The sequence below is a fragment of the Crocuta crocuta genome, unplaced genomic scaffold, assembly GCF_008692635.1.
Source record: "Crocuta crocuta isolate KB4526 unplaced genomic scaffold, BGI_CrCroc_1.0 scaffold306, whole genome shotgun sequence".
In the NCBI taxonomy this organism is placed as follows: domain Eukaryota; kingdom Metazoa; phylum Chordata; class Mammalia; order Carnivora; family Hyaenidae; genus Crocuta; species Crocuta crocuta.
In genome coordinates, this window is record NW_027529630.1 from 1,286,582 (window position 1) to 1,299,780 (window position 13,199).

Genomic DNA, 13,199 nt, shown 5'->3' on the forward strand with positions numbered 1-13,199 from the left:
TCTACAGCGGCTGTCCGGCAATCTTAGTGAAAACAAAAATCACTACCATGGCCTACAGGCTCAGGGTGGTATGGTCCTTGCTTAATTTCCCAGCTTCATTTTATGTCACTCTGCCCTTGCTCTGTACAGTGCAGTCAGATCGGCTTTCTCTTGACTGCTCAATTTCTTCACATCTGTTCTTGACTCAGGGCCTTCCACCTACTATTCCCTCCAACTGAATGTTCTTCTGCTTTTCTCTTCATCCTTCCAAGCTCACTTCAATCTCACGTACTCCAATGCTTTTCCTTACTGGTAACATACTCTCACCTGCACCCCCCTTCTAGATTCAAGGTTAGATTCCCAAGTGTCTTACACTTCACTTTTTAATCAAGTTTGAAGATATAATTAACATCATATATAATCCACCCATTAAAAATGTACAACTCAATTATTTTTACTATATTCAGAGTGGTGCAATCTTGACCATTAACGCCAGAACAGTTTCATCATCCCCCACAGAAACTCCGGACCCATTAGCAGTCAACCCTATTCCCTCCCAACCCCAACCTCTGCAGTCCTTGGCAATAACTAATCTACTTTCTGTCTCTATGGATTTGTCTATTCTGGAAATTTTATATAAATTGAATCACATGATATGTCATCTTTTGTCTGACTTCTTTCAGTTAGCATAATGCTTTCAAAGTTCATTCATGTTCTAGCATAGAGCAATACTTCATTCTTTTGTACTGATAATATTCTCCTATATGGCTATATAATATTTTATTTGTCCATTCAACCACTGTTGGCTTTTAGAGTTGTCTCCCTCTTTGGGCTATTATGAACAACACTGCTATGAACATTCATGTTCACATCTTCATTTCTCTGGCGTATATACCTAGGAGTAGACTTGCTGGGTCATAAGGTAACTTTCTATGTTTAACATATTGAGGAGATGCCAACCCTTTTCCAAAGTAGTTACACCATTTCACATCCCCAACAGCAATCTACAAGGGTTCCAATTCTCCACATCCTGACAAACACTTGCTATTATCCTTCTGCTTACAACCATCCTACTAGGTATGAAGTGCTATTTCATTGTGGTTTTAATTAGCATTTCCCTTATGACTAGTGATGTTAAGCATCTTTTCATGTGCATATTGTATATTATGTGCTCATTTGAGTATCTTCCTTAAAGAAATGTCTATTCAGATTCCTTTTTGTCCATTTTTAAATTCAGTTATCTTTTTGTTGTCTAGTTAAAGAGTTCTTTACATATTCTGGATAAAAATCTCTTATCAGATATATGATTTGCAAATATTTTCTCCCATTCTGTGGGAAAGTCTTTTCACTTCCTTGAAGGTGTCCTTTGAACATAAAGTTTTTAATTTTGAAGAAGTCCAATTTATTTTTTTCCTTTGGTTTCTCATAATTTTGCTGCCATATCTAAGATGACTCTGCCTAACTCAAGGTCACAGAGATTTATCCATATATTTTCTTTTAAGAGTTTTATAATTTTAGGTCTTACACTTAGGCCTATGGTCCATTTTGAGTTAATTTTTGTCTATGGGTAAGGTATGGCTCCAACTGCATTTTTCTGCACATGGATATTGAGTTGTCCCAGCACTATTTGTTGAAAAGACAAACTGCAATTCATTTTGAAGTACATGATTATAACTGCATAATCAGTCACTGACTCCCAATTTGACTGTCAGTACCAAGAGCGCAGGGACTGTGCCAATCTTGTTCACACTGTATCTCCAAGCATTCAGCCCAATGCCTAGCTCCTAATAAGCACTCACAAACACTCGTCAAATGAAGTAGCATTTTGTCATTAATAAATACTCTACAACTCTATGGGTTACAGGTATTATCTTCTCTGTGTTACTTAAGCTCATAAAAGTTAGGCAACATGTGCCTAGTTTTGCTGGTTCTCAATTTTGACTCATGCTCCATCCTCCCCTGGGAAGGGAGTCAGTGAACTCCTCCAGGGCAGGAATTGCTTCTCCTTCCTCACGGTGTTGCCGCCAACACAAATTCAGCTCAGGGCTGGGCACCAGAGACAGACCAAACAGATGAACAACTTAGGGACAAATGCACAGTGCCTTCCATGATCAGGTCCCTCCCCTTCTCCAGTTCCTCCTAGCCTCAAACTATGACCAAACACCAGACAATATATAACTCCCCCTCCCCACCATACATCCTAGGCTGATTCTTGCCTCAGTGCTACCACTCACGTGGCCCCCTTTGCCTGAAATACTTTCCCCTTCTATTTGCTAAGCCCTAATACTCCCCATATTTGAAGCCGTTTCCTCTAGGATGCTTTCTCTGGTCTCCCAGGTTGGTTAGAGGCATCTTCTGGGCTACTGTCTCACAGCACTGACCACACTGTGTCACCATGGTCTTCCCCAATCACCTACATTGAGAGCAGGAATCCTGCCTTGACAGGTGTTCCCTGTGCCAATCATAGGGCTTAGCATATGAGAGGTACTCAGTAAATTTTGTCAAGTGATCAAATGAATCCTGGCAAGGGCAGGCAGTCTGAAGTTGAAGACTGGTATCACCAGGGTTCCTTCACTAGATAACGTTTGGGCTGATGAACAACTGAGTTATGCCTACAGCAGAGAGGCTCAGCTTCCTGTTGGAAGAAGGGAAATGGGTAGGGGTGTTGTCTTTCACCTAAGTTTGTTCTGAAGGAAATGTGATCTCCACTGGCAGAATAGGAGGCCTCGTTTCTCCCACCCTGGATAGCTCCTTACACGGCTCAGCCCAAGCCTGGACAGATGTGCCTCCAATCTGCCCTATGCCCTACGTTTTGGGTGAGTGGTTCCTACATCCAGAAGCCAGGCTTGGGTATGGGGTGAGCCGGGGAGTAGGGCCACCTGTTCATGCTGCTGACAGGTGGGACAGGGGCCCCAAGGACTTCCACTCCTGAAGAGTCAGAGCTGAACACAAGGTTTAAGTGCCTTGGGAGAGGAGGAAGGAAATGGCTGCCACCCATGGAGAAAGGAAGAGAAAAGGAAGGGAAGAAGGGACCCAGCCTCCTTCTGATACAGCCAATGGGTATATGAAAATAAGACTCTGGACTTTCTGCTTCAAGTTTGCTGAAAAGTCAGTAAAAAGCAATTTTCCCCAAATTCTGTTGTGCTGGGAAAGAGGGTAAGAAATGTAGGAAACCAGATCTCTCCCTGCCCTGGGAAGGCACACAAATCCAACGATTTAAGCTGAAGTCTAGCTCACAACCTTCTTAATATGAAGAACAGAATGGAAGTGTCTGGCTGGCTCAGTCATTAGAGCACAGGACTCTCAATCTCAGGTCGTAAGTTCAAGCCCCACAGTGGGCATGGAGCCTACTTAAAAAAATAGATAAGGGCATATAGACGGCTTAATCAGTTAAGCATCTGACTCTTGATTTTGTCTCAGGTCATGATTTCAGGGTCATGAGATCGAGCCCTGCATGGGGCTCCCCACTAGGCATGGAGCCTGCTTAAGGTTCTCTCTCCTTCTCCCTCTGTCCCTCCCCTGCTCATGCTTGCTCACACATGTGGTGCTCTCTCTTAAAAAAAAAGAAAAAAAAGATTGCTGTGCTGAAAAGTAGGGTCTGTGCCTAGCTCATCTCTGACTCCCTTACAAAGGGTGAGGGGAGACTCTGAGTCACCATGACCAGAAGAGATGAAACAATAGGAGGCAGGAGAAGAGCAGCTGGAAACTGGGGGGCACACTGGAAAGGCCCCTACATATGCTATCACACAGGCATCACACACACCATGAATTCATTTTCTGCGTTCTTTTGGCAAGTGTTTATTGCTATTAGAAAAATGTGTATTTGAAAGGGCTAAAATAATCAACACTTGGGCGCTCAGTGGGCTAAGGCAAACTCAGCCTCCCCTGGGTGATGGGAAAGTGGATTCACCACACTGATGCTTTGCAAATACACTACCTGCACTGGGTTGCCACAGGAAAGCAGAAGCCTGGCAGCCCTCAGTGGTCACCAACCAGTGATGTGAGGGTCAGCAAAGGCCTGAAAGGAAGGGGCACAGCCAGTTTTCGCCCCCTCACTGCTATGTACTGCAGCAGAAGGAAGTGAGGTTCATCTGTTTCTGGGGAAATGAAGACGCCACACACAGCTGGCAGTTATGAATAGCTCTTATAACAGCAAGCTGACATCTGTGCTTGGTTTTTAAGATGCATCATTGCATGTTTATTAAACTACTGCTACATCATATTTATTTGGCTAGGAAACAACTCCCAGCCCATGCTTCCAAAAGTGGTTTATTAAAACCTAAGCCTTGAACATTAATACTCAAAAGCACCCTTGAGAATCAACAATAATGCTGCAGATAAAATGAAAGGGAATCAAAGCAGTAAGTCTTGGTGGGGGCTGCAGCTGACTTTCAACACTTTTTTATACGTTCAGGAAGCTGGAGTGGGGAGGAGCACCAAGAGTGTGTGGCACTGAGTGTGGGGACAGCCACCGCGAATGCTAGATTTCCTATCTAAAATAGGCACATGGTAGCAGGGGAGGAGGGTGTGCTGTGGCCACCTCACTTTATACTAAGGGCCAAAAAGGCCAAGCTGAGGGCCAGGATAGGTCACCAGTTTTACCAGGAATAAAACCTCTGCCCCTAACCAATAGCCCCAAACTGATGCCCTGTGCTGCTCCTGGTCTGAACATCTATCCTGGACACAGGCTGCCTAGTCCGAGCACCAGGCCGAGCCCCGAGCTGTGTCCTGTCCCTGTCCAAGAAACTGAAATCCAACCTGCCAGTGGGCCTACAGGCCACAGCTGAGCCAGGCAGACTGGAAGAGTACAGTCAGCCCCTGAGCACAAGCCCAGCATGTATAACCCAGTCCTGCAGGCAGACTTCTAACGCCAGAGGACCTGGCAGAAAGGCTTCTTCCAGCTGCCTCCCAAATCTCACAAACCTTTCCATGGGTACACCCCATCCAGGCAACAAAAAATAACACATGGCCAGTTCCATAAAGATATAAGAACAAATTAGGAGATTCAGTAAAGGATCCATAGGATGTGGAGGGGACTCTAAACCATGCCCTGCAAAGAACAAAACAGTGGAAGGATCCAGAGATGTTGGGGGTCAAACAAAAAAAAAAGGAGACACAGGGCTGACTCCCTACCTTAAAATATTTAAGGGTTGACCTGTGCCAAGGGAACCCAGATGACTGTGACCACAGGGAAGTCACAAGGTCACTTCCCAAATTAGTGTGTGGATTTCCTCCAAGGCAGTTATCACTGGAGGAAGCCGTTCACCCAGCTCAGGCCCTCTTGTGGGGGAGAGCAAGTCCTGGAGCTCAACACTTACCTGGTAACTTCTTGGACATTGTTGGCACGAGCAGCTTCCATCAGGGCTGCATCTGAAAAGAAAGGAGGCACTGGTCAGATCTCATGCCAGGACCTACCTCCAGAGCTGCATGGAGGGCCCAGGAAAACAACAGAAATGGTAGAACTTCAGAAATATGGGCTCTAACAAGGGAAACGATGCCAAGGTATATAAAGAGAAAGCTAATCATCCCCTGTATCCACTGTTAACTTGTCTTCCACATCCATCGTGGAACCCAAACTCGTAACTCTTCTCATCATACAGATGGTTCAGGTAAAGTGCTAGCAACTATGTGCTGCCTATGGTACCCGCATGATGTATGAATCCCTTCACTCTTCATTAGCTAGAAAGCTCTAATGTTTCACATGGCTGTCACTGTTAATCATCCCCCCTACCTTGTCCCACTTCTACCCCCAATTCCAACTTCTCAGCCTGGTGTCACAAGTCACTAACCCAGCACCAGGAACAGAATGGGAACAGGCAATGGTGTGGCCTCCTCTGAGAGTTAAGAAGAGCGTTGACCAGGAGTCAGGAGGCCTGGCTCCAACAGTCTGCCCCCTACTCCCTGTGCTGTGGCAGCTCCTTCCTTCTCAACCCCTGCTTCCAGGACCATAAAGTAGAGGCATATGCTTTACTTGCCCTGACAGCCTCAAATCCTTGCCCTGACAGCCTCACAGGGATGCTGAGGAGATGAAATGATGGTCAAAAAATCTACAAACTCCTCGGTGCCAAGATCAGCAAAAGGAGACCCAAAGCAATCCCTTAGGAACCACCTAACAGAAAAGCAACCCTGAGCCTAACCTAAGCCTGGTGTAGCCTGAGCAGCCGGCAGGCTACTGGCACCACCTTGTGGCCAAAGGAAAAACTGCCTGACTCAGAAAAAAAAACTGTAGAGGCACCATTTTTTCAAATAGTCAATACCAAGTGCCCATGCAACCCTATGAGCCCAGCATAGTTCCGAGCTCCATTGTTGAATAGTAGAAAAACTCAGAGCCATCCCTGCCTCAGGGAGTTCTCAGTCTAGCCAAGAGACTCACCCAGTGAAACACTGAGGAGGCACTGCAGTAGGATGGGAAGAGCAGGATCTGGAGACAGACAAATCTGGGCTCCCATCCCAATTCTGCCACTTTCTTGCCACATGAACTGGCCAACTCACCTAACCTCCTGAGCCTCAATTTCCTTATCTGAAAAGCAGGGATAAGACAGCCACCTTATCATAAATATGCAAACCAGATCTGTAGGTCAAACATGTAGTGTCTCCATCCCACATGCTAACCTAGGCTCTAGGGTCAGGTCTTTCCTGGTTATCTTCCCCAGTGGTTCTCCAAGCACACATCCAAGAATGCTCAGGCAGCCCTCAGCTGGAAGGAGAACAAAACTCCCTCAGAGATCACTGCATCCACTCGTCCCTCACTCTGCAGAAAGAAGTGGCTTCTGCAAGGTCACAGGAGGAATGAGGAAGGAGCTGAGAACCAGGGCCTGCTGGCTCCTACTGGGTACAGTTCCTGAGCTTCTAACTCCAAATCAGGGAATAGGGAAGGCTGGCAAAGTCTGAAGGTTGGAAGTGATCATGGTTATGGTCATTGCCTAAGTAACAGACAAAGTCCAGTCTGGAGCCTAAGGCAAGACCTCGGACACCTCCCCTGATCCGTCTAAACATACTGGCTTCAGGACATTCCCTGTCATGAACCTTCCATGGTTCTCCACTGCCTACAGGAGAAACTCCAAACCCTCCAAACCCTCCTGATACCCAGGTCCCACTCCATCTGCTCTCACCTCATTCCAGAGACGCCCTGTCCTCCAGCCAGGCTGGCTACCCTGCTAAACCCCTAAACACATCATGCTGACCTGTGACTCCCATATCCGTGAAGCCTTTGCATGAAACGGTATCCAACTCAAGACACATTTAATGGGTACTAAGATCCAGATGCTATGGTGAACAAATGATGTGAAATATCAGGGAAAGGGGCGGGTATCAACCTGAAAAAAAGGTAAGCTGCATTCCTTGCTCTCATGGAGCTCACAGTATCACTCTCCTTTTCATCTCTTGCCTCATTCTACAGAACTCAAGCTCAAATTCCCCATCCTCCAGGGGTCTCCAATCTTCCAGGAATGCTTTCCTGACCCTACTGGCCTTTGAATTCCCCAACAACACACTGTCAGACCACTCACTAGATCCACAGGCCTAACTACCTGCACTGACTCCTTAACTGACTGTTCTGTTAGGAATTCCAAACCTCCCAAAATTAGGCTCACAGAGGGTATTTAAAAAAAAAAAAAGCTCAAAGTTATAGAAGTATAGCTTGCCTAATCCTCCTGCCAACTGCGTTGCCTGGCAAGATCACCTCACACCTGAGACCAGGCACAGCAAAACCCCGGGGAGTCTGATGGGCAGACCCAGGCTGCTGAACTCCAAGAGTCAAAATAACGGCACTGTAAGAGTACTGAGAGATCATTCTTTACTGTGTAAGGGGGGAAATGAAGCTGGAGAGGAGCAAGGCGTGCACAGTGGCAAAGTTGGCACTGAAACCAAGTCTTGACTTCCTTTCTTAGGCCACCTTAGGGGGAAAACCTCTAAATTACCCAGTGGTTGACGTTAGAACACACCGTGGTTTCCCGGAAGCCTCTTACGAGAGGAATTGCACCAGGCAAAATATTAGCACATAAAAGGTCCATTCTCTAATTTTACATGTTTGTCCAATGCGACCATTGTACAGATGGACAAAGTAATGCCCAAAGAAGGGAGCTGACCTACGATGGGAAGTTATACAACTGAAAGGCAACTGAACTCTCCAGTTCACCACCCTGCTCCAGTAACCAGATGATGTCTGGGTTCCTCCAAGGCTGAAGCTCTGATGGTCTAAATAAATCTATAAGCAACACCCACCCTCGAAAGATACGGCTTCAGGACACTCCTCCCACCTCTGCCTTCCTCGAACCCAGACTGCCCCGATAATCACCCTTGTTGGACGGGCTCTTGCTGTAACAGTGAACCACTAGCGCCGTGGCCAGGGCCCACATGCTCAGTCCAGCCCTGTTGGGAACCCCGTTCCAGCTGTCCTGTCCCGGGAGTGTTTCTTCTGAGCTAGGAAGGCGTCCCCGTGTTGCGGCTACGAGGCACTGGGTCTCGGTGCGTTCTCCCTGGCGCCCCCAGGTGGCTGCCCCTCCGTGGGTGAGGAAGGCCGGCGATGTTGCAAGGCGCCCCCAGACGGCCGCCCTCAGCCACTGCGGCTCCCCGCGGCCCGCGGTGGTCACAGTCTGGCCGGAGGCACTTCCATGTCTCCGGAGCGATGGGGACCTAAGCAGCCGGAGAAGGAGCCGCGGCGCCGGCGCTGTTCTCCTCAACACCAGGGACCCCAGCATCGTGACAGCTGCTTCGATAACCCCCTGGTGCCGGCCCCTGGCTGGCCGCGTCCAACATGGCTGCCGCGGCGCGTTCGAAGACGCCGCGAACGCGGTGGAATTCCGCACTACTTCACGGGAGTGGTAGTCCACAGCCTTAGCTTTTTCGGCAGCTGGAGAACAAATAAACTACACTTCCCACAAAGCTATGGAACTTGCGTCACAATGACTGCCAACATAAAGGAGCCTGGGGCATGTTGGGAAATGGAGTTCGAGTGAGGGGGCGTGGTAAGAAGGGAAATTCCTCTGTGGGATGTGTTGATTAAAGTTCGAATCCCAGAGCTTTCTGCCAAGTTTAGTTAAAATATGCGGCGCAGTTTCTGACTATTGCAAGTTAAATAGGGATCTTCAGCAGAAACCTATTATGAAACGTATGCTTATTTCTCTTTAAAGCCTGGGACAACTTTTCAAAAAGATGTCTTGGGTGCACCTGTAATAGGAATTCTCTTTATTTTCCGACAGAGCCTTCCTTTCAGTTGAAGAGCTAACTCCTAGTCTTGCTTTCTCACTTGTTTATTTTCAAAGGGTTTGCATCTCATGGCGGCTGCGTGTGGGGCGCTGAGCAAGGAATGTTATTCCTGTCTACAGGAAAGGGAATTTAGACTCAGGGGTTCAAAAAATTGCCAATAAATCAGTAAATAACGCTCAGGTCTTCTAACTTGGAGCCCAATATCTGCAACCTCATTTCTTCCCCTCTCTTCTGGACTCTACACACAGGCAGACAAAGGAGGAAGCTCCTTTTTCATGCCAGTCCCATCTCTTACTCCTGCCTTTCCTTTAAGTCTCTGCTCAAACTTCACATTATCAGAGCCTTCTCTGACGATTTAAAATAGCTATCCTCTCCACCCCCCACCCCCGCCATCTTGCCTACTTTTTCTTCACAGTACTTACCACGTGATATACTGAAATTTTGTTTTTGTTTATGGTCTTTCTGTGGTAGAACGTAAGCCCCAGGAAACAGGGACTTTGTTTTTTCTCTTTTACATTACTAGCGCCCAGAACAATGCCTGGAACAAAAAGAGCTACTCAATAAATATTTGTTCAGTAGAAGAATTACTCCCACCTTATTATCGTGGCAAAATGAATATAAAGCTTTAGAGTGCAGGCAGACCTAGATTTCAATTTTGACTCTTGGCATTTACTACATGTGTGACCTTGGACAAACTCCCTTACCGTTCTCATTGTTAATTTCTTCATTATCAAAGGTAATACTACCTACCTTCAAGAGGATTGATTATACTGGAGCACCGGGGTGGCTCAGTCGGTTGAGTGTACAACTTCAGCTCAGGCATGATCTTACGGTTTCTGAGTTTGAGCCCTTTGCCCAACGTTGGGCTCTCTGCTGTCAGTGTGGAGCCTGCTTCAGATCCTCTCTCCCCTCCCTCTCTGCACCTTTCCCACTCTGCACCTCTACCACTTGCTCTCAAAAAATAAAAACAAACAAAAAAACATTTAAAAAGAGGATTGCCTGTATTAAATGAGATAATATGTAGACCACCACTGTCTCTGGCTCACATTAGGTCTTCAAGAAATGGCAGCCGCATTGAAGTTTTTATGTAAATTCCAGTTAGTTACCGTACAGTGTAATATTAGTTTCAGGTGTATAACATAGTAATACAACACTTCCATACAATGCCCAATGCTCATCTCAGCAAGTGCACGCCATAATCCCCATCACTTATTTTACCATCCCTCTACCCACCTCCCCTCTGGTAACCATCAGTTTATTTTCTATAGTTAAGAGTCTTGTTTCTTGATTTGCCTCCCTCTCTTCCTCCTCCTCGCTTTATTTGTTTTGTTTCTTAAACTCCTCATACAGTATACTATCATGTGGTATTTGTCTTTCTCTGACTTCTTTTGCTTAGCATAATACTCTCTAGTTCCATCCATGTTATTGTATATGGCAAAATTTCATTCATAAAAGTATGGAGCGCTCATAAATCTGCATGTCACCCTTGCCCAGGGGCCATGCTAATCCTCTCTGTATCATTCCAGTTTTAGTATATGTACTCCTGAAGTGAGCACTTTACTCTCAACTTCTTGAGGGCAGAGATGGAGTTTCTCATTTCTGCTTCCTTAATAAGACATTCAGCAAATAGCTGTTAAAGGAAGGAGCCTGCTTAGAATTCTGCCTCCCTCTCTCTCCCTCCCCCGCTTTGCTCTCTCCCTCTCAAAACAAGTAAAACTAAACTTAAAAATAAAAACAAAAACATTTTGACCTTCTTATTTTAAGAGATTCCCAGGACATCCTGTCTTATTAGCCACTCTACTCACTAGCACAGCTTCACCCTCCCTGTATTCTTAGAATATTTGTGCTTCCCAACATAGGGTTGGTCTCAGCTAAAAGAGCAGTCTCTGAGCTCGCATTACCAGGTGGGTCACAAGATGGTGTGAGTACGCAGAGCTCAGCCTCTCCTTACAACAGGCGCTTTCCAGAGCCCTTCAGTTTACCGCACAACTTGCAATCACGGGGTAACTCTCAAAGCATTTCTCCATTGATTCCCTCATTTGATCTTCACAAATAACATCCATGAGGGGAGCGAGGCAAGGTTAGGGTTAGGAGAAAACCTAAAGTAATTTAAAAAATAGCTAGAGTAGGAAAACTTTCTGGGTGTGACACAAACTCAGAACCCACAATAGAAAGTTTAGATCTATGTGACTCTACAAAAACGTAATTCTGATGGGAAAACAGCAAAAGCACTGAAAAATATAAATGACAATATGGGGGAAAAATACATTTGCACCACAGTGATGAAGGACTGAGAAGTACAGAAAACTATAAAATATGCAAAAGGCCGACCATACAAGAGATAAATGGACGAGGGCAATGCCTATGCTAGCTTATGTTGTGCCTTTATGCAAAGTAAAAAAGTCTCCCTGAGGATGGATTAGAAAAAGGAGCCTGCATGGGGTCTATCGGTGGCTAGGTTGGTTAAGCATCCGACTTGATTTTGGTTCAGGTCATGATATCATGAAGTTGGGCTCCGTGCTGGATGTGGAGCCTGCTTAAGATTCTCTCTCTCCATCTTCCTCTGCCCCTTGCACGCTCGTGCTCTGTGCATGCAGTGTGCTCTCAAGGAGAGTAGAGGGGAGAGGAGGGAAGGGGGGGAGGGGAAAAGGGGCTCGCGCAGTGTGCACAACTAGGTGAACAGTGCACTGGTAGATTTTGGCTTCCACTTCCATGGACTGCATATCCATACTTAGCAGCATTGAGCAAAGGACTTGACCAAAGAGCTCACAAGAAAAAAAAAAAATACAAGTTGTATTTAAACACGAAAATATTCTCAACTACACCCATGATGAGAAATGTACAAATTAAAGCTATACTGATCCGCATCTTACACCATAAACAAAAATCATCTCAGAATGGATTATAGACTTAAATGTAAAACCTAAACTCTAAAACTTCTAGAAAAAAAACGTGAAGAAAATCTTTCTAATATACAGTAAGGCAAAGATTTTTTTAAATTGTTTTACATTTATTTATTTTTTGAGAAAAAGAGACAGAGCACAAGTGGGGGAGAGGCAGAAAGAGGAGACACAGAATCCAAGAAGCCTCCAGATTCTGAGCTGTCAGCACAGAGCCCGACGCGGGGCCAAACTCACAAACCGTGAGATCATGACCTAAATCGATGTCGGACATTTAACCAACTGAGCCACCCAGGCGCCCCAAAGATTTCTTAGATACAATACCGGAAACATGATCCATTTTTAAAAAGATAAAATCTGGGGTTTCTGGGTGGCTCAGTTGGTTGAGCGTCCGACTCCGGTCCTGGTCATGATCTTATGGTTCATGTGTTCGAGCCCCGAGTCGGGCTCTGTGCTGACAGGTAGCTCAGAGCCTGGAGCCTGTTTCAGATTCTGTGTCTCCTTCTCTCTCTGACCCTCCTCTGCTCACTCTGTCTCTCTCTCTCTCAGAAATAAATAAAACATTAAAAAATAAAAATATAAAATCTTACTTTGTCAAAATTGAGAACGTTTGCTCCTCAAAAGCCACTGTTAAAAAAATGAACAGAGAAGCCATGCAGGGGAGAAAATATTTGTAAATCATATATCCAATGAAAGACTTGTACCAAAGTATATTAAAAAAGATTCTCAAAACTCAATACAATAATAAGAAAATGATTCAATTTTTTTAAGTGGGAAAAGTATTTGAATAGATACTTGACCAAAGTGAAACAAATACATGAAAAGACCCTTAATACCATTACCCATTAGGAAAATGAAAATTAAAACCACAGTAAGTTACCATTACATATCTATTAGAATCTCTAAAATTAAAAAGACTGACTATACCAAATATTGGTGAAAATATAGAGCAACTGGAATGCTCATATACTGCTAATAGGAATGTAAAATGGTAGAATGACTATAGAAAACAGTTTGTCAGTCTCCTTAAAAGTTAAACATACATTTACCATGGGATCCAGCCATTCTACTTCTAGGTATTTACCCAAGAGAAATAGAAACCTATGTCCATAT

The 13,199-nt window shown here is 45.3% G+C and overlaps 1 protein-coding gene and 1 non-coding gene across 3 annotated transcripts in view; both read right to left on the minus strand.

The window, feature by feature from the left end:
* CLPB (ClpB family mitochondrial disaggregase) overlaps window positions 1–8,769 on the minus strand; it is a 143,836-nt gene extending 135,067 nt beyond the window's left edge. Inside the window, exons 1-2 of one of the 2 annotated variants that reach the window (XM_077762229.1) lie at window positions 8,276–8,769; window positions 5,298–5,349 (exon numbers count right to left, since the gene is read on the minus strand). In XM_077762229.1, coding sequence (XP_077618355.1) covers window positions 5,298–5,349; window positions 8,276–8,678 — 455 coding nt within the window. In that variant the 5' untranslated portion in view covers window positions 8,679–8,769. The remainder of the gene's footprint in view (window positions 1–5,297; window positions 5,350–8,275) is intronic. The other variant, XM_077762230.1, reaches the window with a different exon arrangement.
* A 1,867-nt stretch (window positions 8,770–10,636) lies between these two features.
* Window positions 10,637–10,742, minus strand: LOC144230060 (U6 spliceosomal RNA). Its single transcript, XR_013334678.1, has one exon. It is a non-coding gene; the product is annotated as a U6 spliceosomal RNA (small nuclear RNA).
* Window positions 10,743–13,199: the final 2,457 nt, after the last annotated feature.